Source organism: Neopsephotus bourkii, unplaced genomic scaffold (assembly GCF_033783945.1).
Source record: "Neopsephotus bourkii isolate Nb327-2 ecotype Australia unplaced genomic scaffold, CSIRO-AGI_Nbou_v1 NB_940, whole genome shotgun sequence".
Lineage (NCBI taxonomy): Eukaryota > Metazoa > Chordata > Aves > Psittaciformes > Psittacidae > Neopsephotus > Neopsephotus bourkii.
The window spans coordinates 1475045-1500687 of record NW_026901434.1 but is presented as its reverse complement, the minus strand read 5'-3'; the positions used below and the strand labels follow the sequence as shown (position 1 = coordinate 1500687).

General features: G+C 34.7%; 1 protein-coding gene across 27 annotated transcripts in view; it reads right to left on the bottom strand.

The window, feature by feature from the left end:
- RBFOX1 (RNA binding fox-1 homolog 1) overlaps window positions 1–25643 on the bottom strand; it is a 1299775-nt gene that overhangs the window by 605928 nt on the left and 668204 nt on the right. For all 27 annotated transcript variants that reach the window (XM_061358249.1, XM_061358247.1, XM_061358250.1 and 24 more), the window contains one exon: window positions 3796–3843. In XM_061358249.1, coding sequence (XP_061214233.1) covers window positions 3796–3843 — 48 coding nt within the window. The remainder of the gene's footprint in view (window positions 1–3795; window positions 3844–25643) is intronic.

Below are 25643 nucleotides of genomic sequence, written 5' to 3'. Positions count from 1 at the left end.
TTCAGGTAATGCTTTAGCCATGGTTACGTAAATTTCTACTTCAGAAGTTAAAGAAACTTCAGGAAAAAGATTACAAGAAAAGGCACCTTCCAGTTTTATATTTGGTTGTTGACTAGGAAAATTTGCCACTAATGACTAATGATACAGTACATTAGTAGTATATTCCGTTATGGAAGTGCAAATTATTAGATAAATGACGCATGCCCTAATTGCAGTAGTTTGTTTTGATTTCAACCTACATAAAACAAAAATATTTATTTACAATATTTCAGGTTCTATGAACTACATTAAGCTCCTAATTTATGCTTTCAATAAACAAGGAACAATGCATTATCATTAACCAAGACTGACTGATCTTTATTTGATGATCATTGTATAAGTCACCAATAATATATATCCCAGGAATGCAAAGTAATTTGGCCACTTAAGCTTGGTAGAAGCTTCAGTTCTGGGACCAAACACAGGAAAAAGATAAAACCTAAAATGTCAACAGTATAGGTATTTATTGCATTGCTGTTATTTCAAAATGCTTCAACAAGTTCACATAATGAAGATAAATTTGCCAGACAATTTATTACATTAATTTTAGTTTCTATATTTGAAAGCTAGAGCACTGAGCAGGTGGTCATTGTTGTTGGATAAAAACTGTTTCCCAAGTCAACAACCAAACCATAACACAAAACCTAGCAAACATGATGTCTATTCTTCAGTGATTAGTGAGGCAAGATCCCACATGAGACTGTAAACCTCAAGGCATCAGTAGTTATAGTCAAAAGGATGAGAAATTCATGGCTCTCAGCACCGCAACATTGAGAATCTCCAGATCTCCAGCTCAACAACCTTAATGATACAGTAAGAGAGAGACAAATCAAGAGAGACTCTCCAGGCTTCACAGTAAGTTTGGACAGCCTGTGACTGGCTCCTTGCCTTTGTGCCACTGCTTCTAAGAGCAAGAAGGGAGAAAAGTGATCACAACAGGTCAGCAAAGTAATAAGGCATAACATGGGAATCTCATGCTCTTTCACTTCATTTCCCTCACTCAGTCTTAGGTTCTTGGTTATCTCAGAAAAAAGTGAGATCACATATTCTGCACTGGATGAGGTTCCTCTTTCTGGGATCGAGCAGCTGGGCTAGACTTTACAGCCCAAGCCAGTGAAGATAGCTCCCTCCTTAGGAAACCACTCCAACTCAGAGCAATCACTGAGGACAAAAAAAAGCATCAGATACACAGCTGCTACAATTTATACTGAGGTAGAAATCCTCCTACCATAAAACAATGGAAAAAAAGAAGACATCAGTTTTCGTGTAACAAGTTGGTGCACCTGCTACCCAAAAGGAAGGCTGCAATAAAAAGAAATACAACACACACATTACTATGACTGCAGTCCAAAGCATACCAGGCTGTTAACTTTCCCTATTATTCAAGCAATAAAAAGAACCTTTTGGTTGTGCAGTTTAGTAGCTGCTACCCACGCTGAAAAAGTTAGATTGCGGTATTTAGAAATAAGGTCCCAAACTGCATTTTAGCATACTATAAACCAACAGTTTAAACATCTAGACAGTTTTGTAACAGCTAATGCTCAAACCTGAAACCAAAATGCCTGACTTTCACAGCAATGTGTACCAGCTGATGTTAGAGGTATTAAATTACAGAGCATGTGCTCACCATTTTCACAAACTCACTCACTACTTGACAGAGAGATAAACTGCACAGATTCAGTAATCCAGAATTGGATTCCAGCTCCATTTTAAAATGTCAGCAGCAAACATAAACCAAACCAAACCCAAACCAGTTAATTTTCTTTACTGAGAAAGGGTTCCTATTTATTTCTGACAATTTAAATTTTTTAAATTGAATATACTTCCATTTAAACCCTTTGTTCTTGGCTAGTTTTTACCATGAACCCGTGGACCCTAATTTTGGTTCAACTCATTCTGCATCTGCAAAATGCTTGAGAAAAAAAAAGTGGAAGTAACTGCACAAGAAACAAGGAGGCATAATTTGTCACTAGTTAAATTTAATGCAGCCTAGAAAAAAAACAGAGATAAAATGCAGGAGAATTCGGAAATTTTACAAAAAAAAAAAAAAAACAAAATCAGAAAACATAGAGAGAATGGGACTTATGGAAGGCATAAAGTCAATAAAAGAAACAAAAAAACCCCCAACAACCCAATGATTTGGTTTGTTAAAATACTTTGAACAACAACAAAGACCCCAAGCCATCTAGAAAACTGAAATAGCATTAGGATTATAAATAACAAGGATAATTCATTAAATTTAATGCACAGGAAAATGCTTGTTTCAATTCTTAAAGTTACTGATCAAAGTTACTGATCCTATTGACACAAATTTTGTAGTCCTTTGCTAATATACAACGATTTTGAACATATCATTAGAGTATTTTTAAGCCATGTGATAACGCTGATACCATTTCTAGATTAAAAAAAAAAAATCTGCTTATACTTGTTTACTGTCCTTGCAATTATCCTACAATAAACTAGTTCTATTATACTGATACGCATCGGAGTAAAACATTCAGTGTTGGCTTCATTTAAACATAAGAAATTCAACCTGTCTCAGTACAGAGTACTTCAACAGACAGGTTTAAGAGCTGCTTGGTATCTAAGATACAGCATACTTTCTTTTCTAGTCACACTGACAGTTTAGTATCTTAATCGAATTTGCATAGCTCAAAATAATTCCCCCTCTTCATTGCTGAAGATGTTGAAAAAATTCTGCAGAACCTTTGTCACAACAAAGCAAATGAATTGTGATTTCCTGCCCTAACTTCAAAAGCATTTCACATCAGACTTGCATGATGTTGTTTTATAGACTTTGAGCTACCATGAACTAAAGTGCGTAGTTATAACGCTGGGTAATAAAATTGCATTTTTGCAGCAACCCCTCCCACCTCAACTGCTGTTTTTAAAAGAAGGAGCTGCTGAATGCTCACAGGATGATGCAGTAGCCAAAACAAGTTAAAAAACAAACAAAAACAACCCATAAAAAAAAAAAGAAAAAAAACAACAGAAAACCATATGGAATGTTAAGTAATAGAACATGGGTACCACATGTTATAGCACAGTTAAACTAATGCCAAAAAAGACCGACTGTTTCAAAGCATAAATTGAGAATATGATGTTATTAATGCTAGAAGCCAGGTTTCAATTGTGAAAACTGACAGTACTTCAATTTAAGAATTCCTTCTAAAAATGTAACTTCATGCAAGTATATTTAAACATACATATCATAACATATTGTTTAAAAAGGTGAAGAACACAAGTGAAAACATTTTAAACTTATTCACAGAAACTAAAAATTGAAATAGTAAGACATATTTTTTTTCAAGCATCAACTGTTTAGAAGTATAACAAAAATAAAATTAGTACCAAAGATAGTGCTTCTAAAGCAAGAAAAAGCAGTCCTGATCTTGCTGGTTTACAAATATTTAGCATGGCATGCCAACGTTATCATAACACAACAATTTTGTTAATAATGGAAATTAAGAACAGGAAGTGGAATTGCCTTTAAGCTGTTGATAGTTTAATGACATGAAGATTACAATTCCCTTCTGAACAAGCAGTTATAAAAAAATTCTAATATTCTATAGAATAAGATTATTTTGTCCCCAGTGAAGTTAAAATACAACATTAGAAAAGTTATTGTTAGAAAACTTTTTAAAATAGACACATGTAAGCAACATATTTTGACATGGTTTACTTAAAAAAGAAAATCAACCAAAGACCCCACTTCCTAGAGTTGCCTGACAAATGACAGTAAAACAGGCCACTTACTTTTCTGTCCTCAGTTTCTACAGAGGAAATGCACTCTGCTTTAGTATCCTGAAAAGGCAAACAGAAAAGACATGTCATAAAGCATATCACAAAGGTTTGTGGGAATAATTCACATGAAGAAAGGGCATCAAAGGCTGAAAAGTGTGTTTCTCAAACTATTATACTTCACTGAACTGTTGTTTTGTACATATAGTATATCTAAACGTACAACATGTAGTACTACAGCTCTAACCATAATAGGTCTATTAACCTTTATTACAAGAATAAACTTAAAGACAGGATTGAAATATCACAAAACCCCAAACCTACTTCAGTATAGCTCAACCAGCTCCTAAGACAAAAATACAATCTCTGCTTTATACAGTGTTTGCTCTTTCTACTTGTATCTCAAAGAAAATATAATTGCTTGCTCACGCCTTTCTTATTTTTGTTTTTTATTAGTGATGGTAGCTCTAAAATATATAGAGGTGAGCTTAAGAGAAATAATTCTTCAAGCTTCTGCCTGTTGTCAAGAGTGCTAACTAGGACTTGATGAAGATAATTGTGTCTGAATCTCATAGCAATATGCAAGAATAATCAAGCATCTGTTCGATATAAATACGTGCATACATATATATACACACACATGTATATACAGATACATATATTCTGGACTTACGTTTTCTTCAAGAGTCAAATGAATAAACTTCAACCTGATGACACCCAACACATGGTTTGTTTTGTTGGGGTTTTTTTTCCCCCCCTAAGGTATTTGGACCTACTTTGCATCTTTTGATTTTTGCCAGCAGACCTGAAGACACACTGAAATAATCATTATCACAAAAATTGTTCTCTGAAAGGCATTTATTGTTTCATACTATCCCTTTGTATAACAAGTTACTATTGGAAACTGAGTATGCCAAATATAGCTCAAGTCATTAAACTGTAGACAAATGACCTTATATGATCTTTCTTTTGTTTTCAACTTTATTCTTCTAGTGAGGGTATTGTGCAAAGCTAATTTTGGTTACGTACTGCAACTTTAAAGATTTCTGTTGGGATAAAATGACATACAGGTTCATTAGAAGTAAATCTTTACCCAGCCTCTCACTGAAGCTAGAAATACTCCCATTAGAGTTTAGGTTACTGGCTACACTGACTTGCTAAATAAACCTAGACCACAAATTTAAGGCTGATAGCTAATAGCAGGTCCCATTAAAAATGAAAACAAACATGAAATTATATTACTTTAACACCATGCCTAAATCTTTAATGAAGGACTGGTAGTATTGCAATGCCAAATACCTAAGCCACATATATACACATAGATAGATAAGATAGATAGATAGATAGATAGATAGATAGATAGACAGACAGACAGATAGACAGATAGAAAAATAAATAATTCAATCAAGAAAGATGAACTGAGGTTTCCTGATAAAAGAACACTTCCATTCACAGTAAGATATATCAAAGATGTTTTCTCTAGGCATACCCAGTTCTCTGTCACTTCTAAAGCAGCATATTTCCAATAATAAAGTTCTTTTTTATTCTAGTTATCTTCATATATGAATCAGTACTGCAAATACTATTTATATTCAAAGTACTTTTCATGGGGAGCCAGACTGTACTTTCTGGAATGTAATACTCAAAAATTTTCTTTCAAGTGTTACTGGCAGCTACAGTTTCTCTCTGCATCTCTCTTCCCATTTGGTGGATAAGGAAATACTACCTCCCCCTACAGGCTGCCTTCCTGCACTTGTTTGTATATTTACAGTCACTTTTTTTTTTTTTTTTTTTTTTTTTGTGAGAAGAAAAGCTCAACTTTTGAAAAGTTCTCTGCCTCAGAGGAATGAATTCAAACTTAATTAGCATTTAGCATCACTGCTCTTCACCTGCTAGTTATGCCCTAAGCCACCTTTTGGAAATAATGGAATGTTCTTTAACATATTTATTGGTTAATCAAAAATGAATCATATCTTTTCATACTACCAAGGACAAGGTGGCTCTATTTCACACACTAACCCAAATTAACTGAATGCAGAATTAAGCAGCTCCTACCAGAATCACATCATAGCTACTACAAACTCTCAGTATGATGAATATATCTTGTTCAAAACTAGTAGTACTTTGATTTGTTCTGCTGCCCATAGATTTTAGTTTGCTATTTTGCTACTGCTATTTCCCATTAAAAGTGATTTCTCAGAAACCTAAATTCATAAGCATTTATTACTCAATATGAATTAAAAATGCAGTTTTATCTGGAGAAAACAAAACCCACCTTCCTCCCAGCACAGCTTAAGCCGCATGATTGTCTACAACCAGCAATGCAAAGGTACAAATTAAGCATGCAGCCCAGCTGAAAACAGTTCAGGCCAAACCAGCTGAGACTCACTGCTGCAATTAGGAATTAGACAATGTGCATGGAAGTGAACTGATACCAGCTATAAAGAAAAGATACAGACTGGAATTCAAAGGACAATCTCTGCCATGCATTTTGTCCCTTAATATCCAAGGATCATTCTACCTTGTGGAGTTTGGCTTTCTATTTAAAGATACAGAAAGTGAATTCTACGAATTAAGCACTGCTCTATAAACCATAAAAACTACATATGTATGGTTTCAATATTACAGGATATTGAAGCCAGCAAGAAAGAGTGATTTGGGGTTATCATTTAAGTTAGGTAAAGTCAGATCTGAGTAAAGAAATAGCTCTATGTCTTCAAGTGTAGAGACCTGAGCTTAGACTTCTGCAAAAGAAAAAACAAAAAAACAAAAAAACAAAAAAAAACCAGGGTCCATTGTTATTTTATTGGTTTTGGTATTCCAAATAGGAATTTAAAAATACTGACTAATTATTTTTTTACAAACTTGCTTTAGGTACATTATCAGAGGATAATCTGGACTGTAAAAAAACATTTAATATGTAGTATCACACAAAGCCTGAGTTCCTGAATAGGATTTTTCTTTACCAATCAATGGAATCCTCACAAATGCATGTACTCTGATAAAGTATACCTAAGGATACCAACAGGTTACTGAAAGAAGGACTTAAATAGATTTCAAGAATCCCTAGTCCAAAGGAGTTAAATCAGTTGAAAGGAGTTAAAAATTTGGACAGTAAAAATTTGTGCAATAGGTGAAAAAGAAATCATAGGAATCATAGAATGGTTTGGGTTGGAAAGGACCTTAAAGATTACCTAGTTACAACTCCCTGCCATGAGCAGGGACACCTTCCCCTAAACCAGGTTGTTCAGATCACTGACAGACTGATGCGGATCGGTTTAGGGAGCAGGCCAACAGTCTATAGTACAGGAAAAAGTAAATATTCAAATTATTTTAAAGGCTTAAAATCAAAAAACAAAGCCCCCCCAAAAAAACAAAACATGCAAAGACTTATGGGAAATAAAATTGTATTCATGGTGAAACAGAATAGCTGAAAAAATACACTGCAATCAAGAAAACAGAAGTCTCTTCTAAGTCAATAATCTGCAAATTTATTACCTGATTAATGAACTGCAACTTGCAACAAGTTTTCATTTAAAGACAGTAATAACAGCTCATCACTGTGCAGAAACAGAGGAGTTGTGCAGAGTTGTTTGTGGTGCATCTGATGTCTCTAGTCTATGTTGAAGTCTTTTTGGAAGAAGAGTAGTCAGCTACTTTGTCACCAACTGTAACTGAATTTTGTTACTACATGTAACTGAACTCCAGCAGAATCTATCTTTTATGTGCCAAGAACATTTCATGTTAGGGGTCTGCATGCATACGTTAACCTTTAACTGCCCAAGTAAACAAACTATTTTTTTCTGAAGCAACTGGCGTGTAATTCTTTAAACCAGCAAAGTTCCTGGTTTAACTGAATACATGTTTAAATAGAAATACTTGAGTATACATCATCTACATCCTAGATACACCTCTTCTAAAGAAATATGTATACAGAAACTAAGCTTACAAAAAAAAAAATATTGAACTTAACCATCTATCAAACTCAGAGTAAGAAGGGAAGAACTCTGGAAGACATCTGTGATACTTCTTGTAGAGTGCAAAATGACAAAGCATTAACAAATGCCATTTAAGTATGTGTACTGCAAACTTCCCAACTGCATGAATTATTTAAGAAGTACCATTGCTGTAAAGCAGGTGTAAAATTCTATAGATGTGAACAATGCATCAGGCACTTTCTTTAATGTTGTTGCATCTCAAAAAAAGTTAAACCCCAGCAAAAATATGTTTCTCCTGAAGAATTATTATTTTAGACAAATTATATCATGATAGAATACTCCATAAGAAGTCTCATGGCAAATACAGAATGAATCACAGACATACCATACCCTGCTACTAAGGCAGAAAACCCTCTCATGCATTTCAGTTTAAGCTCAACACAATTCCTTTTTTTCTCTAGGTGTCACCACACAACAGCCAATTAAATTCTATTATTCTAAACACAATAAGAGCTCTATTTATTATTATGTGACACCACAAAAGAAAATTGTCCTTTTTTTTGTCTATTAATTTGGGTAATAGCAACAAGGAAACAGAAGAAGGGTTTATGTAGAATACCACGGGCAACACAGGACAAACACAACTTGTTTTGAACTGAACAAAGTACCATAAGGCATACTGCCACATATATTTCACACTAGAACTGCATTAATTGAGATGGTGAAATTATGCTCCCCTCTGTGTTTGCAGGCATACAGTTCTGACAGGTAGCTTTTAAATGTTCCTGCTGACATTCACATTGGTATAAATGTTATGGTTGTACCAAGTACCATGTCTACCAGAGAGAAAAAGTGACCAAGAGGTACTATTCCTTCAGTGCTAGTCTGGAGACAACTGGTAATTTAGATGACTTGACAGCAGGACCTACTGCAAGTGCATAGTATAGAATACATCAGATATGATACCTGTTTTATTCCTGAGCAGGCTACCCTTTCTCATTCCAATTTTGTTCTGTTTCATCATTCACAGGTTTCAGCAATTTTGAAGTTTAACATGGTAGGCCCTTTGAAAATATATCTACCACCACATTATACAACTGTTACTGAACAGAAATAAAAGGGAAAGCTCAAGAAAGTAAAAGTCCTCACTGGTGGCAACATGATGCTGCATGACACTCTGGCTTAGGATGCAGCAGAAACCTCCATACAATTGATTTTACATAGCTTCTATAATCCTACATTTAATTTTACTTCTTGAATTACAAATAGAAATAGTGATATCAATATTCTAAAGTAGCCATCACTCATGCTAACATAGCTAACAGCTGCATATAGCTGGGTATTTTATCATACCTTTTTCAGTTTGTTATCTCCCTGCTATCCAAAACCTATTCCCTCTACTTCCCTACCATCCTAACACAGAATACCAGAAACAAAGAAACCAACCCAATAAAGAAGCAAACTCTGCAGCCTCACAAACTTCAGAAAAGTTATTTGAACTGCTAAGGTCTTTTATTTTTCATGTGAAAGTAATTTAATGTAAAAGGCAAGCAGAATTCATATGTACACACACTACTGCCATGGCCTGCATTGGAAGGAAAAATGAGACTGGAAGTTATTAAAGGTTTTCAGTTGTTTTTGTGTGTAATATCAAGAATGGTCAGTAGGTGGAAGCAAATACCCTTGTAAAAATCTTATTCGGCTTCCCTATGAAAGATAAATATTGCATTGACCAAGTTGGTCGGGTATTTTACACGTGTCCTTGACATCCCAACAAATGCTAACACAACTTATGTCTTTCCTTCACAACAGTGGTTTCCAATTTCATAAAAGCCCTGTAGATTTAGAAATAAAAGGTTTGAGTTTTTTCCAGGTTTAAAATTTTTAAAAGTGAACCTGATTCCTTCTAATAACTAAAGCAGATACTAAGGTAGCCTGATGTGAAACAAAAGAATATACATACATATATATACACATATACACACGCACCCATAAAACCACAAAGTACACAGTTAATTTCTAGAATATTATTTTATGTGTGTATTTTTATAAAGTGTTTAGAAGTATCAAAGTCCTGAATTATTGAGGAAAATATTTCGTCTTTTTCACTACCCATTAGCTACTATATTTCATTATGGCTGCTAACAAACAGGCTGCCAGCAGAATTCATTTGAATTTCATATTAGCTCTATTTTATCCATCCCAGAGAACAAATTAACCACACAGTAATTCTTACTGAAGAAGAAAATAAATGAAAAATGAAACCTTAGAATGTGACATTCAAGTCTGTACTAAGTTGCCAACAACTGAAGGACTCATGCAGAAGTCTCATCAAATTAAGAAACAAATTCCAAGATTTTAATGGCTTCAGCAGTTACAATGTCAAAGATGTAAGAAAGGAACTTTATTCATGAAAGCAATAGCTTCATCTCTGTTTACTAACATTTCTGGACCAACAGAGGCTTGTGTCTAGAAGCACAGACCAGGAGACGACTGGGGAGTCTGCAGCTTTTTGTGTTGCCTCAGGGCAGCCCCAGGGCTGTTTGTCTAGAGTCAAAAAGGAAACCCATCTGATCAGCGATTTCAAACCAAGCTTCTCAAGGCACTGGGGAGCTTAATTGTGTTGTTTCTAGCTAAAAGTAGACAGACTTTAAAGGAAGGTTTACAAGGCTCCTGGAAACTGAAGTGACAAATCTTATAATAAAAAATACTGCTTGTAAAAATACTGATGTATTTTTAATGTAGATTTGAAGGGACTCTGGTGTGTGCCCTCCCACACATACACCCACCATCCGGCTGTGTAAATGGATACCCGATCTCTTTTTTCTTTTTATTCTAGTGTTTTGCTTATGTTCATTTACAATTTTCAAGGCTACCAAGAGCTGAAAACTCCCCCCAAAACAAAGAAAAAGCTTGACTTCTCCCATTAATACAGACTCGTCAGAGGGAACAGGTACTGTTTGCTTTATGGACTGGCGTATGTGAAACATTCCCCTTTTTTTCCTCTTCATTCTCTCACCCTTATGAGTTCTTAAATACTGACAGATGAAGACACGTCGCTCCACAGCACAGAAAGCAATCCTTTGGGTGCCTCACAACTTGTCTCATTTCTCCTAACATATATTTTTTATTAGTCCAATGATGCAAAATTAACCTAGTGTAAATCTTCTGCCTATGTCCTTAGATCATCACAACTGCACAAAATAAAATAAAAAATGTGGTATTTTCAGAAAAGATGTATATAACTTTAAGACACGAAACTATCACCTAGAAGTATCTAGGTAGTAGATAGTATCTAGATCTAGATAGTATCTATAGATAAATCTGTAGGAATTTGCTGTCAAAGCCTAGAAAAAAATACAAGGTTAAGACTTAATTTGGTGCTTAGTAAGTATTTGATTTTCAAAGATGGCAACACCAATTTATTGCCAGATAAAGTTACCAGTTTGAACAGACTGAAAATGGTCAAATTTCCAATATGTATCATCATTTTGATCTGCAGGTCAAATCTGACACTCCTTTCTATATGGGCCCCTATTTTCAAGGCTGAAAGTTGCCATGCTTGAAGAGCAACACACTTGTCTCTGAATCCATCTTCAGTTTCAGATGCAAAGTGGGAAAATACATGCAATTTCCATTTTCTGGTTTGTGTGCAATTTTCTGTAAGAATCTAATTATACTTCATTCTTAACTGATACAGAAAAGAAGTGTCACTTCAAGAGCAAAATCAGGTTAACCACCATCACAAGAATCTTCAAAACTGTAAATTTTAGCAGTTCTGTTAAAACTGAATTTTTAAACTGTAAATGTTATTTATCTAATAACATCCCTTTAGGTGTAAAGGAGATGAACAGCCACATACATATTGACATATTTGAAGACAGTTAAATCTCGATGATCAATATATATTCCTGATACACCCAAAATAAGATTTGTTGGTGAAGCTGCCAGTGTGGTTTCAACACAGCCTACACACTAGGTAAGCTGGTTAAGATTTGTTACTGGTAATATATACCCAAAGTGCAGATGCAAAACAATCTGACAGCTTATGATTACAAATTAACAGCAGCATAGGGGAGTAACTGGATTCCTGGAGAAACATGGTTTCATAAGGGAAATAAGCATACAAAATTACTTTGTACCAAAATACCTTTAGAATATATTTACTAAATTCAGCTGAAGATTTATAATGTTCCTGTATTTGTTATAAATTAGTGGCTGAGTAAAAGAAAAAGACCAAATGCGAACTCCAAAATCAGCCACTATACCAGCTCTTAAAAGACCTCAAGGAGAGCAGAGCATGCTGAGATTGAGAGGACTTCGTATCTGAAGTTAAGATACTAAAGTGGCTGCTGGCAAGGACCCATGTTTTTTTGAGAGGGGACCATGAGGACACATGATACAAACCTGTAATAAATTTATTTAAGTCTACTGTTCACAAAAATATCTTCTTTCAAGACTGAAGAATTATTGCTAAAGTTGAACAGACTTCAGTAATTTCTGGAATCTGATAAAAAGCAAACATAAATTTTAACCGAGATGAGAAATATTCAAGTTTACAGTGTAACAAGAAGGAAATGTCTTAATGAAAGAATTTGCATGATGGTTGCAGTACTAAGAAAATAGGTGCCTATGAAGACTCTGTGAAAATGTGGGGGTTTCTTTTCCTTTGGTATTACACTAAACTTTTGATTGTCACAAAAGGTTCAGGTTTACGCTTTTAGTATGTATTAATAAATATGTCTATTTCCAAGCAGTAAAACCAGTTACATTCATAATAAACTGGTTATGTATTTAATACACTGTTTTGGAGCAGAAAAGGAAAACAGAACTTCATATTGGAATCAAGGCTTCACTGCATATACAACCCACAAGGATTCTCACGTTTACCCTTCTTGTTCTCTTCCATCCCACTGAGGAGTGAGCGAGCAGCTGGGTGGTGCTGAGCTGCCTACAACAATCAGAAATGTATTATTTCTTGGCTTCTACCTTTTCACAAACATTACACGTAGTCAGGTCTCAAATTATTTGGTGCTTCAGATACAGAAACCTATTTCCACTTCCTGGCATACCTCTGCGTCATTACACTAATAAGAATGTTGCAATAAAGGCACGAGTGAAGCTTGTATCCAAAGGACTATTCTCATCATGAGCAAATGAAAAAAAAATCCTCTGATGATGACAGTTACTGCTCTAACATCCAAGAAAAAATAAAGAATTTAGCTAGAGACTAAGGCAGCAAGCCTGTATAATTTAGAATGGCTAGAGTTTTCAGTTGTTTTCTTATCAATCACCAGTGAGACTTGTTGGCAAGAAGAAAGTGACTGAGGTGCAGTTCCTCCTTCTATGGCCAGTGTACGGAATACAAGCCCAGTTTCCCTTGAAATATCTGCCAAGCTATACTATGATGAAGACATCAGAGCCATTTCTTTTCCAAATGTTTTTAGGAACCTCATAGTTAAAAAGATACTTGTCACATAACAGCCCTGAAAGGCTGCTGAGTAGCTCTCATTCACATCACAGATACAAAGCAGCTAAGACAGCCTGTAAGTGCAGCCTGCTAAGGAAAACAAGCAGAGGCAAATGTCAGTTGCATGTATGGGTTACTGCTTGAAAGCAATCAGCACCCAATATCCCGGGCACATGCTCTTCTCCTGAATAAATGTGCTGGAATTAAAAATGTTTACTTTCCATTTAAGTGTCTCACTACTGACATTCATACATTTATGAAGTAAGTATATAAATGATGCATTGTTCCTCCTACTTTTTCTTGGTATTTTTCCCTCAGACAGGTAGTTTGGCCTATCTCAGCAGTAATGTGCTGAACTCAAATGATGTACAAACATCCCTGGCACTTTTCTGCAAAAGACTGACTCTATCTCAGTACTGGTCAAGAGACATATCACACAGTTGCAAAATAAAAGAAAAATAAATAACTTAAAAACCCCTCAACAAACAAAACTAACAAACTCCCCACAAGGCCCCTTTACCTGACCAAGGCCCCTCTCTCTTCAACTGATAGATTTTGTGGGTTTGTGTACTGTGCACTGAGGAATTAACCTTCCTTTTAAAAAAGGAATATCAATTACTTAGTTGTAACAAATATTTTTTAATGACTAATAATTCAGTGCTACTTTTTCTTCAATTGAAGTGCAGATAATCTCTGTGTAATACTCTATAATCTGTTATTTCAATATACAACAGAAATATAATAGCTACTGTATTTGTTTTAAAACTGATTTCACTGTACATACAGACTGGCAATTCCCTACCACCATGAGACTCTCTCCCAGATGTGTATGAAAGATGAATGCATAAAATGAACATTTAAAAATTTAAAATTTGAAAATATTGCCAAAATAATCTTAAGACAAAAGGTCAGCATAACAAGGAATTAATTTAGAAATGGATTTGGATCCATCAAAATATAAGAAAACCCAGTTTCTTCTTCCTTTTCTTAAACTAGTAGAGAAATAAGAGCAATATATCAATCTAAATGCAGTTTTTCTAAGGTTATCATCTTTATTAGTCTTATCTGCGATTTCTCACTTACTAGACATGTTAAGCCATTTATTCAACAGAGAAAACCCAGTAGGAATGAAGCTTCAAGCATCATACCATGAATTTTAGGAGCTGTAGAGGAATAAAACCTCAAATGAACCTCTAACTCTCATTTTCCCTCACATCTAATCACAAAGCTTTTCTACTTAAATGCATCAACCATAAGATGAGCTTTCAGTTTTAGGCTGCAGGCTCTCAACCACACTGGGTAAGATAAGATGTTTATCTACCTTAACACCGTGTATGGTACTGGTCTATGCTGTCCCCAGAACACTTTGATGACTGACAGACTGAATCAGAGTCCTAGGGATGGAGCAGTAAGGAAAGGACACAGTCAGAAAATGGTCTGCAGAAAAAACTCAGGGCAGGTATATAATATCCTGCATGCAAACTATGCTTTGTATACACAACACACATATGCACATCACTAGTCTTCTACCTCAGAAACCCATGTACCAAGCCTGATGTGTAGTAACTAAGTTCTACTGACCAGCAGCTGAGGCACATCCCAGCTAGAAGCTGTTTTCAGGTCATTTAATAACCATGAGATTTTCATCTTATGATCCCATACATTCTGGTTTTGAAAGTCCTTATACCTTTGGTCTCTGAAATAACCCATCTCAATTCCACAGTTTAATTACATATCACATGCAAACCCACACCCTTTTGTTTGGTTACAATTTGCTAATCTATAGTTGATTGGATGTCAACAGTTCTTCCTTTCACTAATGAAAAAGTAAATAATTATGCCAGTGTTGGAAATGCTTTAGAGAGATGTCTCTCCCAAATTTTAGATTTCATACTAACATACATCTCAACCCTAAGGAGAAAATACCATCTTGTTGGTAATAACCTTCAACTATTTGACACTTGATAGAACTTGAATGTTCTAGTTTAACTAATAAAGTAGGTGATGCATTGACTCAGGAAATAAGTGCAATATTTATTTTAAACTTCCATTTAACATATTATCTGATCAAATCTGATGGTATTATCGTTAAAAAAACCTCCAACAACCACGAAAAAAACCAAATGGCAGAAAATAAAGGATTGCACATCCTGAAACGCCAACTCAGCATGGCCAAAGGAGTCAGGGACAAAAAGTACATCACAGCTTTGACCACTCATCTCCTAATTCCACATTGCCTTTCTATATGTTCTTTCTACATTATGGAATACATGACTCTGTGTTTTTGTGAAAGTTTTACTTCGTTTAATCAAGCTACCCAAGCATGAACAGTAAATATTCTCTAAGCTGCACAATTTGGAACGAAGTAAAACAGCTCAGTTTAAAGTGCTAAAAACCTGATTACACCAAAACCAATTTTTGATGGAGCACAAATGGCACTGTTCCTGAATTCATAACATTTCCTTGATGTATTATTTTCAACCCAACGTAAGTATAACTGCACATACTGTCCTTTAACTAAAATGTTGTTAGAATCGTACAGTGGAAAAATATATTTCTCCCTCTTTCTCTATAAACCAGGTTAATGTACTTTTATTTGATCTGGTAAATTTTTCAGATTACTTTGTAGGCAGACCAATTTAAAATTTATGATCCTAATATAACGAAACTTTCCTTTAAAGGCTGAATACAAACTCTGAACCTTAGAGAAAAAGCCCACACAACTTCTTTATGGAACGTGAGTTACAGCAGCTTCTGCTCATCAATCCTACTATAATTTAACCTAAGATGGGTATAGAGAACACAGGTTGAGAGGTGACATGTGCTTCCTATTTTGCTGTTCATATAACCACTAATAATAACTACAGGAATTATAAAAACCAGACACTCACTGAACTGTAAAATCCAATATTTTTTGCCAAGGTGAGATGGGGGGGGGGGCAGGAATTAAGCTTAAAAAAACAAACCAACAACAAACAAAAAACAAACCAACCAAAAAATCCAAGGTGCCTTAACTAATAGTACCATATATAATGCATCAACTTTCAAATGACCTGCCCATAAGGTGTTTCTTCTTTCTACATCAACACAAGAATCTCACTAAGGGTATCTCTAATGATAATAATTTATTAAAATTAGTGAAACAAATCACTGATAAAATGCAAATAGGCTGAAACTATTCTATCTAATGCATTGTGCTCTGTAAATAAGTGAAAAAAAAATAAAAAATTCAACCTGAATCAGAGAAAGTGTTTCTTTACCTGGTTTCCTGTCAATTAACCAGCTTCTCATTTTATTTATACAAGGCTATCAAATTATAAGCTCTCATAACAACTGCACACTCTTAAAGCTTGGACTTCTCTTTGCTTCTAAGGCAAATTTCAGGGCTGAAATCTTAAGTGTAACTTAAATGATAATCAAAGTTCCAAATCAAATTGTATCATCACTATATTCAAACAACGAATGAGGGATCCCATGGTACTGCAGATTTGATTTAACTTTGTTGAAGTGATCACTGTACTGATGTGCTTTAATGTGCTGATCCCAAACACAGGAATTAACACAAATGCATCTCATACACTTAGAAGATTAAGGTCCAGGTTCTTTGTTATGGTAAGACTTAATACTTAAGTTCCCGCATCAAATGTGAACCCCAGTATTTTTAAAATACTTTTTAACCCACCAGTCTAAAACAGAGTGTTATTTTAACAATCAATTCAGTAGCACCAGTACTAAGCCCCCTGGGTCTCATTTGCTATAGCTATGCTTCTGCCAAGTCAAAAAAAAAGAACTACAAGACCACTAACATATCCTCTGGAAGAAAATCATTATATACACACTTCTAAACCAGAAATAAAAATGCTATTATGCCTTGGCATAGCTTAACACACACAAAAGTATTACAGTACTATTTTCCACTAAAATAGAGCTGGTTTTCTTTTAAACATGTATACTTAAACACAATTAACCACTTTTCAACACTTGCTAAAGACTGAAAGGATCCTAAACTAGATCTAAGTGGTTAGAAAAAAATATACATTGATCAAAATAGAAAATACAGTATTTCTTTCTGCTGCTTGTGAGTTTTTGACTGCTTAAACGGACTAAATATGCAATCTCATCACCATTTTCAGTATGTTCAAAATAACATCTAGAAATGTTGCTAATTTTACAATAGAAATACTGAAAATTATCATCATGACCATTTACACTGTAATTGCTCTTAGTGAGCCTAATGAGTATTAATGATGCAGCCAGAGAAATACGTTCTATAAAATTAAATGATGATAATCAAATGATATTTAGTAAATTATACCAGGTATTTTCTGACTACTAACATTTTGGGTTTGCTGGAAAAATGCATTTCTTAACATCATATAATGACACAGTAAATCCAACATCAAGTTGACATTCAGGAGAGAGAAATAAGCTTCAGAAAAGCAGATCCAATACAAGATTTTCTACTGAATACCAGATGAATGCTGAAATTCTGTTATCAGAGCTACTCCACAAAATATTATCTGTACTGGCCAATTAGAACCACTAACATTTAAAAGTTAATTAATTAATAAATGTTCAAAAGACTAAGTCAGCCCATGTCCGAATTACCAGAGACTCTAGAGAACTATAATCAAACAACAGATGAAGCATACGTGATCTCCTCCTTTTGTCCCCAGACCTCCTGCAATGCTGAAAAAAAGAAACAACAAAAAAAAGCACTTGCAAAATTAGCTACCCAAATGTGCATGTCTTTTGAAGAATTCAATTAACTATACTTTACATAATTCCCATCTGCTATCCTCAAAAGCAAAAATAACAGTATTCTCAGTTGTCACTCATGGCAACCACTTTATCAGCAACTGTCTGCTGCTTTTAAAGAATTTCGAAGTGCAAAGGGAACTCCACAAAAAAATGAAAGTACAGAGGGAGCTTTTGATTATCAGGTTGATTTCTTCATATGTGAGACTAGTGAAGATCATGAAACATTTTTCACAGTCTAAATTTGACTGGAAAAGTTATCATGGATAACTCATGCACTATTCTGTAACTATATAAAACCTTACTCTAATACATATAATATCTAAACCCAATACTGAAGTAACAGTACAGGGTAGGAGGAGGGAGCAATGACGGAGTGACAACAGCTACCTGCATTTCAACAGCTGCAGAAATACTATCACTGTGAACATGGAGCACACAGGGTATATGACTGTGAGCCAAAAGCACAAACCAGATGGACACCAGGACAGAAAGAGGAGGACAGAAAGTTGAGGTTTCTGTAGTCCAACATCTGGGAACACCGTTCCCAGTGTAACTTCTTACCACTCTAAGGTTACACACAAGATTTCTGACAGCTACAAAAAAACGCCTTAAAACCTGCTTTTGCTATACCCAAGTAATAATTAAAAACAATAACTGAAAAAAAACCAATGTTTGGTGTCTGTCTCAGAAAGACATTAAGCAATCCTGCTAACCTCTGAAGCTGCTGCAGCTTTTTTACTTAGGCTTTCCATACCCACCTCCCAGCAGGTATTTCAGCTATCCACCACCATTTTACCCCTGCTTTTAATTCTGTTGTTCTCCGCAAAGCAATATTTCTTGTTCTAAGTTTTGTGCTTTCACATTACTTAGTAACAACAAGAATAACAACAGAAAGGTATTACATTTTTTCCTACAAGATGAAGTAACAACTCTTCATTCCAGAAATAAAAATCAAAGTGACTACAAGCCTTAAATCATCTTTCTTTACTAAAGCAGTCCTACTAGTCTCTGCTAACACTATTTCATCATGGATGTTTAAAACCTATAGCAAAGAAAAGAAGCTTAAGTATCTTTATCTTTCCTTTATTCTCATTTCTGATTTGGCTAACTAAAAAGACTTCGCAAGAACTTTCTGTAGACATTGCACACTACAATGATGAGCAATGATTTACTCTGTATATTCATAACTTAATGTTTGAGTTCAATTTTAGTATTATGTATGTTGTTTTATTTTACTCAAAAGTCAGTTTTAGGCTTATTAATGACCATAGAAAAATATACTGAATAAAAAGCTGTGAACATGATTTACATATGTTTCAGAACAAAGAAGCTGGGAAAATGACAAGTCTGCAACAGTAGAAAGGAGGATTTTTTCTATTTACTTTAGAATCTGCTATCCGTTTATAACATTCACTGAAATATTACCAATCATGAAACTGTGATGACGCCTTACTTAACTTCTGGTATATTTTTACAACTACGCAATACAAGAGAGAAATTATTTGTTTATTTGAAACTAGCAAAAATATTTCCAACAGAACATCCAGCAATATCAGGTAGGTTCAAGCCCAGAGAATGCAAACAGGCTGGAATGGAAGTTATTCAGAAAAGGTATTTTGGCTGATTGAGAAAATCAGTAATTAATGGCATTGCAAGCTATTGATAACACCACAAACATCATAAGCTGACATGCAGGTGAATAGGTATGTTCATCTATGACAAGAGCTGTGCTCACATGCAGATAGACATTGCTCTGGACAAGTGTAGGCAAACAAATGCATATGCAGTGAGCATTATAGTGGTAATAGCGGAGTTTAAAGCTGTATTTTACTGCAATGGAATAAAAAGAGAGAAAAACAAGATAGTATGCTATATATATGGATAGGAAAATTGTCAGTGAGAAAAGGAGATTAGAGAATGGCCTGTAGAGAAATTACATAAATTACAACCCCTGAATGATGAAGACGGGACAAGAGAGACAGGAGAACAGGCCTCCTGTCTCAAGAGTAATAACCTAAAAATATAGCAGAAATATTCCATATTCAAAAAAAGTACTGTAACACACTTGTTAATGACCTGCTGTAATGGTTGCACTAACCATCTTACACATAGAACAAGTCATTCCAAGACCATGCACTAAGGCCTTGTATTTCAAATACTGCCCCGAACAACTAAAAATACAAACAAAAGGACAGAAAATGAAGTTACCAAATTCATCATAATGTAAAAAAAAAAAGGTCTCTTTTGTGGGATCTCTTTGGGTTAGGCGAAGCTTCCCCACACTCCTTGCTTAGCCCATGAGTTCCCTGGTAACTTAGTGAGGGACAAAGCATAAAACAGAAGAGAAAAAAAACAAAACCAAAAAAAAAAAAAAAAAAACCACAAACCAAACCCCACATGTTTTTGGGGGAGAATAAAATTAACTCCCACTTCTGCATTACATTCCCAGCCTTGCAACTCTGAGGTGGATAAGGGCCACAGCTGGATCAGCTGTGCAAGTGTGACAGACTCCTTTCAGTTACATACAATATGGCATATCCCAAACACACAGAAAATATGCTGAGAATCTGCAATCAAAAAATCTCAGATGCATAAATAACTGAACAGCTCTGTAGCATCATCAATTCCAGAAATCCTCAGATAAGTCAAGTACAAGCAGAAGTCTACTAGTTAGATAATGTTATTAGGCTGCTACTTTAATCAATTTATAGTATACCAGTAAACAGATTCAATCAACCCTCCTCTGAAATTCTGGACGAACTCAGAAATTTTGTGAATATTTCAGCAAAACCACTGGAAAGGAAAACTTACGAAAGTTCTGGTTCAAAGCAGCTAAAAAAAAGGTGACAGAGACGTTCAAGGACCTATCAATATAACTTTAAAAGATACATGCTACAGCTCTGCAACAGCACAGGAACAAACAGATCACCATTCTAGTTGGAGTATAGAACAAGTATAGCAGAACTTTGTAAGGATCTTAGTGCAACTGGAAACTCTTCAGCTGTTTGCGAGATCACTCAGAAATACAGGGTTGCTTCTGAATGCTGTAGGTAAGCATATCAGCAAAACTCATCTCCACTGGTCTCAGTATGATTGGCTGGTCTGTTCTCTCTGGAAGGGACTACATTCTCCCTTAAACAATTTTTTTGTGGCCCATTCATCAGAACTGAAGGCATTAATTTCTCCCTTCGCTAAAATACATTACCCAGGCAAGAAAGTCTCCCACAGTCAGTAAAAGCTGCATATAATGTAGTATCTAATATAATTCAGCATATGGTGCCTTCCTGCAACTGATCTTACTTCAAGCCAGAGGCATATGTTGTAAATCTTTCAGCAAACAAGTCAGTGAGAAAATAACTTATAGCAGCCTTGTGACTAAAATTACCCTTTACATATCAAAAATAGCCAAACAGCAGAAAAATAAATCAATTGTAATTTGAAATCTTATTAGAGTAATATCTTTAAGGTCTTTTATTTCAAGAAGATACACTTCAGAAAAATTTCGTGTGCACAGGTTCAACAAACCTCACCACATTGTATTAAAAACACATAGCGAAAACTAAAAATTCAGTACAGACCCACCACAGCATTTGAATTTGGGAATATATGGCCTCAGCACATAATTGAAAAGGCATGCTTACAGCAAACTGTCTCTAGTTTTTGAGGTTACTGATGCAAATATTCACTTCTTTTCATTTATGCATTAATGTTTCGAAGCAAAACCAACAGCTGCTTCTGATTACTCGGGAGAAATAATTTCCTAAAGTTAATGATACTTTAGTTTCCTAAAGTAATGATATATTAATGAAGATATAACTGCTTCATTAATGTTACTTCTGCTTGAAGTCATTAATATTTAAAGTGTGAGCACAGAATTTCAGCAGAAAAACAAAATTGATCTTGAAATTGAAACCTCACACATTTAAAAAAATTAATGTTTGAATTCTAAGAGCAATGAAAACACAGAGAAAGCATTAGGAAAACCTGGATATTTGCCTATTCTTCTGCTTATAATTACCGTAAAGAATCATATCTCCATACATGGAGTAAAAACTTGTGATCACTGTACTTCACCAATGTCTCCTTCTTAAATGAGGTAATGTGATGCTGTCATGAGCGCATCTTGCTACTTGTAGACATGAAAATTCAGATTAGCAGATTCCTCTCAGACACATTTTCTAGCGATAAGACACATTTGTGTGGGAAAAAAAAAACTTGTCTTGAAAGATACTTGGATATGAAAAGAATATTAAAAAATACGAAAAGAAGTTGTCCATAGTAAAGATAAAGAGGCTGTGTAGAGCACATCCTGTGAAAAAGACAAGCAGTGCTCTTACCATCTGGGTCAGATTCAGTTTCTGAAATATGATTCAGAATTTTTGGAATAAAATCGCTTCACTTAACTTTCGGTAAAAAAAATTTAAAGTTCTAAAATAAGCCACTGCACCACTGATAATGAATCAAACCCATATTTATTCATGAAGGACATAGTATTACAGAACTTTCAAGTCATTGCTCAAATTGTACAGCTAAAAACTATTTGACAAGCTTGTTTATTTCTCTGTATAGCATAATGAATGTATTATCTTATTCTAATAGTGAAGTGAAAGAAAAAGTGACATTTAATGAATTGTTTTTATTAAAATAATTAATAAAATCATTGCATAAAAGCACAGGGCAATTCAGCATTTTATTATACAATACTAAATGTGGCAACATAAAGCAGTCATAAGCTCTAAGACAATCAAATGTAAAAGAAAATAATTTTGTTAACTACTTATTATCTACATACCTAGCTAAGTTTCTGTATGTCAAGTTATCCCAAAACCTTAGTTTATATGTGCATTAACTTATTTTTCTCATTAGAATAAAGCAGTAAAAAATACAGCTAGCCAGTAAGATTGAGCATTTCTCTAGGAAAGCCAGAAAAAGTAGATTCAAGAAAATAACCAAATACAAATTTAGTTTGCTGATACAATTACATTATGAACCCATTAGTATGATAGGCAGTTAACATTTTTCGCTGTTTAAAATTATTGAAAGACTGAGTCTATGTTTTCATACTTCATGTCTCATAAAGGAATATTCTCAGTCTGTTAACAGCTTAATAAAATATTTACATATCTTCTCAGTAGCAAGAAGATGAGCATAAAAGGGTACCTGCCAAAATACTAATATAAAGACACTCCATTCCAAATTCTACTGTAAAAGCAAGACAAAGAAGTCAAGTCTATTGCAAAGCTATCGGTACCTATCAAAAGTTAGCCTTCTTCTTGGCATAGCAAGGTCTGAAAGAGTGCATCTGCTCAAAGCAAAAAACAAACTGAAGCAAACAGACAAAACTACTGGTTTATACACTAGAAAACTTCAGTCTTCTGTATTAAAAAGTCAGTACCATAATCTTAAGCTAGATCTCTTCAGTGATGTCATATTTTTTCTGTTAATTTGCATTTCTAAAAGAATTATTTTAAAATATTTGCTTTAACCAATATGATAAAAATATGTACATTTTAAGTGGATGAGAATATTGTTTACAGTCATGTTTAATTAAGGAGGCTTAATGTAAACATTAAAGAAAAATATTCTAAAGCAAAAAATGAATTTATTTGTGATAACACTTCCTTTTAATATAAAAGACTAGTCACAAATGCAGTCAAACTCATAGGAACAGGAATGCAATTGCATAACCTACAGCTAACTACTGGATCTTGCTCATTTGCAGAGTACTCCTGTTTATATTTATAATCAAAAGCAAAAAGAAATAAATTTTTAAAAATTGCCAAAAGCACTGCAAAGTAATACATGTTGGTAACAGAGCCAAAATGCCGAACAAATCAAAGTACAACAAATAGCTAAATCCCATATCTAGACTTGACACATAACGATACAATACCCTGCAGGACAAGAGCTAAAGGGAGAAACAAAAATGTAAATAAACTAGAGAAGCTCTTTCCCACAACAGCTGTCTTGAAACAATTAACAAGTCACTTTCTGGTTAGCTAAGGAGTGATCACTTTAAAGCAAACCTAATTCCCATATTTTCACCAACAACCAAACACCAGCTAAAATGACAGAATGTGATTCATACATTGCCAACTTCATTAGCTCGTTCCCATTTCAGTCCACCATGTCAGAGCAACAATCCTCTCACTAATCTCATCAAGGGCATTTTTTTTGTTGTTGTTGAATTCCATCTCTCACCAACTCCGATAGGGGAATCAAATACTTAATCATACATTCATTGAGTTACTTAATTAGCGGGGTGAAGGTGAAACTGAGACAGCTGAGTCAAATAATGAGATGTCAAGCACAGCAGCTTAGACCAAGGAGGGATTTGAAAGCATTCTTCCTGGCAGAAAGAAAAACACATTTTTCCAACACAGAACATTAAAGGATTTATTCTTTCCATTTCAGTCCCACCAAAAATATAAGTTGGGGGAAAAACAGAAAAAGTGAACTGACAAGAACCAGGAGAGTAGAAATCATTCACAGCAGAGAGAGCACCATTAAGTCATAGTCAAACCACTGGTTTAATACAAAGAGATAAAACCTCAAACAAAGCATTTTTCAGAAAAGTGAAGTCAAGAATGCAAAACTATTGCAATGTAGAATGATGATTAAGGAAGTAAGCTTATCCTCATTTAAGGACAGAATTTATTCTACAATATATCAAATAGATAATAAATGTATCAATGAAGAATCTGGTAAAGTCTCCTCCAGGTTGCTGCCCATAGTCATAGCATATCTTGCTTTCTGTCCTTAGCATTAGCTGCGGACTCTTCTAATCAGACACTCTATATTTCAGTCAGAACTAGTTAATGATTCCTTGTTTTATTTCTGTGTTTGGACAAGGCTTGATTTATTCCTCCCCCACCTACACCCCCCGCCCCCGCTGTCTCTTAAGTGATGATTTTCCATTATGCTCCTTTAGAGTATAAATTTATATTTTGGCCGATGGGAGCTTTTCCAGAGACTCTGCACAAAGGACTCTGTCAGAAACCCTGTGCAATGGCAGATATTCAAACCACTTTTTTCCAATGGAGCTGAACAGTAAAGATGATACTTATTTAGAAAAATAATAATGGTTAAGCAATGTCAAATGTTACAAAATGAGTCACAACTCGGAACGCATGGCTAGTCCTCAAACCTCAAATGAGAGCTGAAAAATAAACACAGAAGGTGTTTTTTGTCTTATCACTTTCACTTCTTCTCACAAAAAAAAAAAAAAAAAAGAAAAATGCTCTGACATAGTGACAGTACTTTTAATTTTCTCAGACTCCAGTGGATCCAACTAATACTGGCATATCCCTGCACTATGCTCTATAAATAACTGTGCTTGCATATCTGACATACTTGCAGTAAAAACCTTTAAAGTAAGCCAAATGGAAAGAAAACAGTTAATGGGTGTAAAAAAGCATGAGTGTGCAACATAAGATACAGGATTTATCAAATTAGAAGCCACTAAACAGTTATTAAAAGAAAACAGGAGAAGTAGTACATACCTCTTGCTAATCTGAACAATATTCAACGAGCTCTACAATAATAAGTAATAGTAAGTAATAATCCACTGGTTAACAGGTCACCCATCATCACCAAAGTTAACAGGTGTGGAAATAGGATTGTTTTCTGCAATGACAGCTTCATAAATCCAAACTTTCTGGAGCTGGTTCAGTCTGATTCTCCCGTTTTCAAAA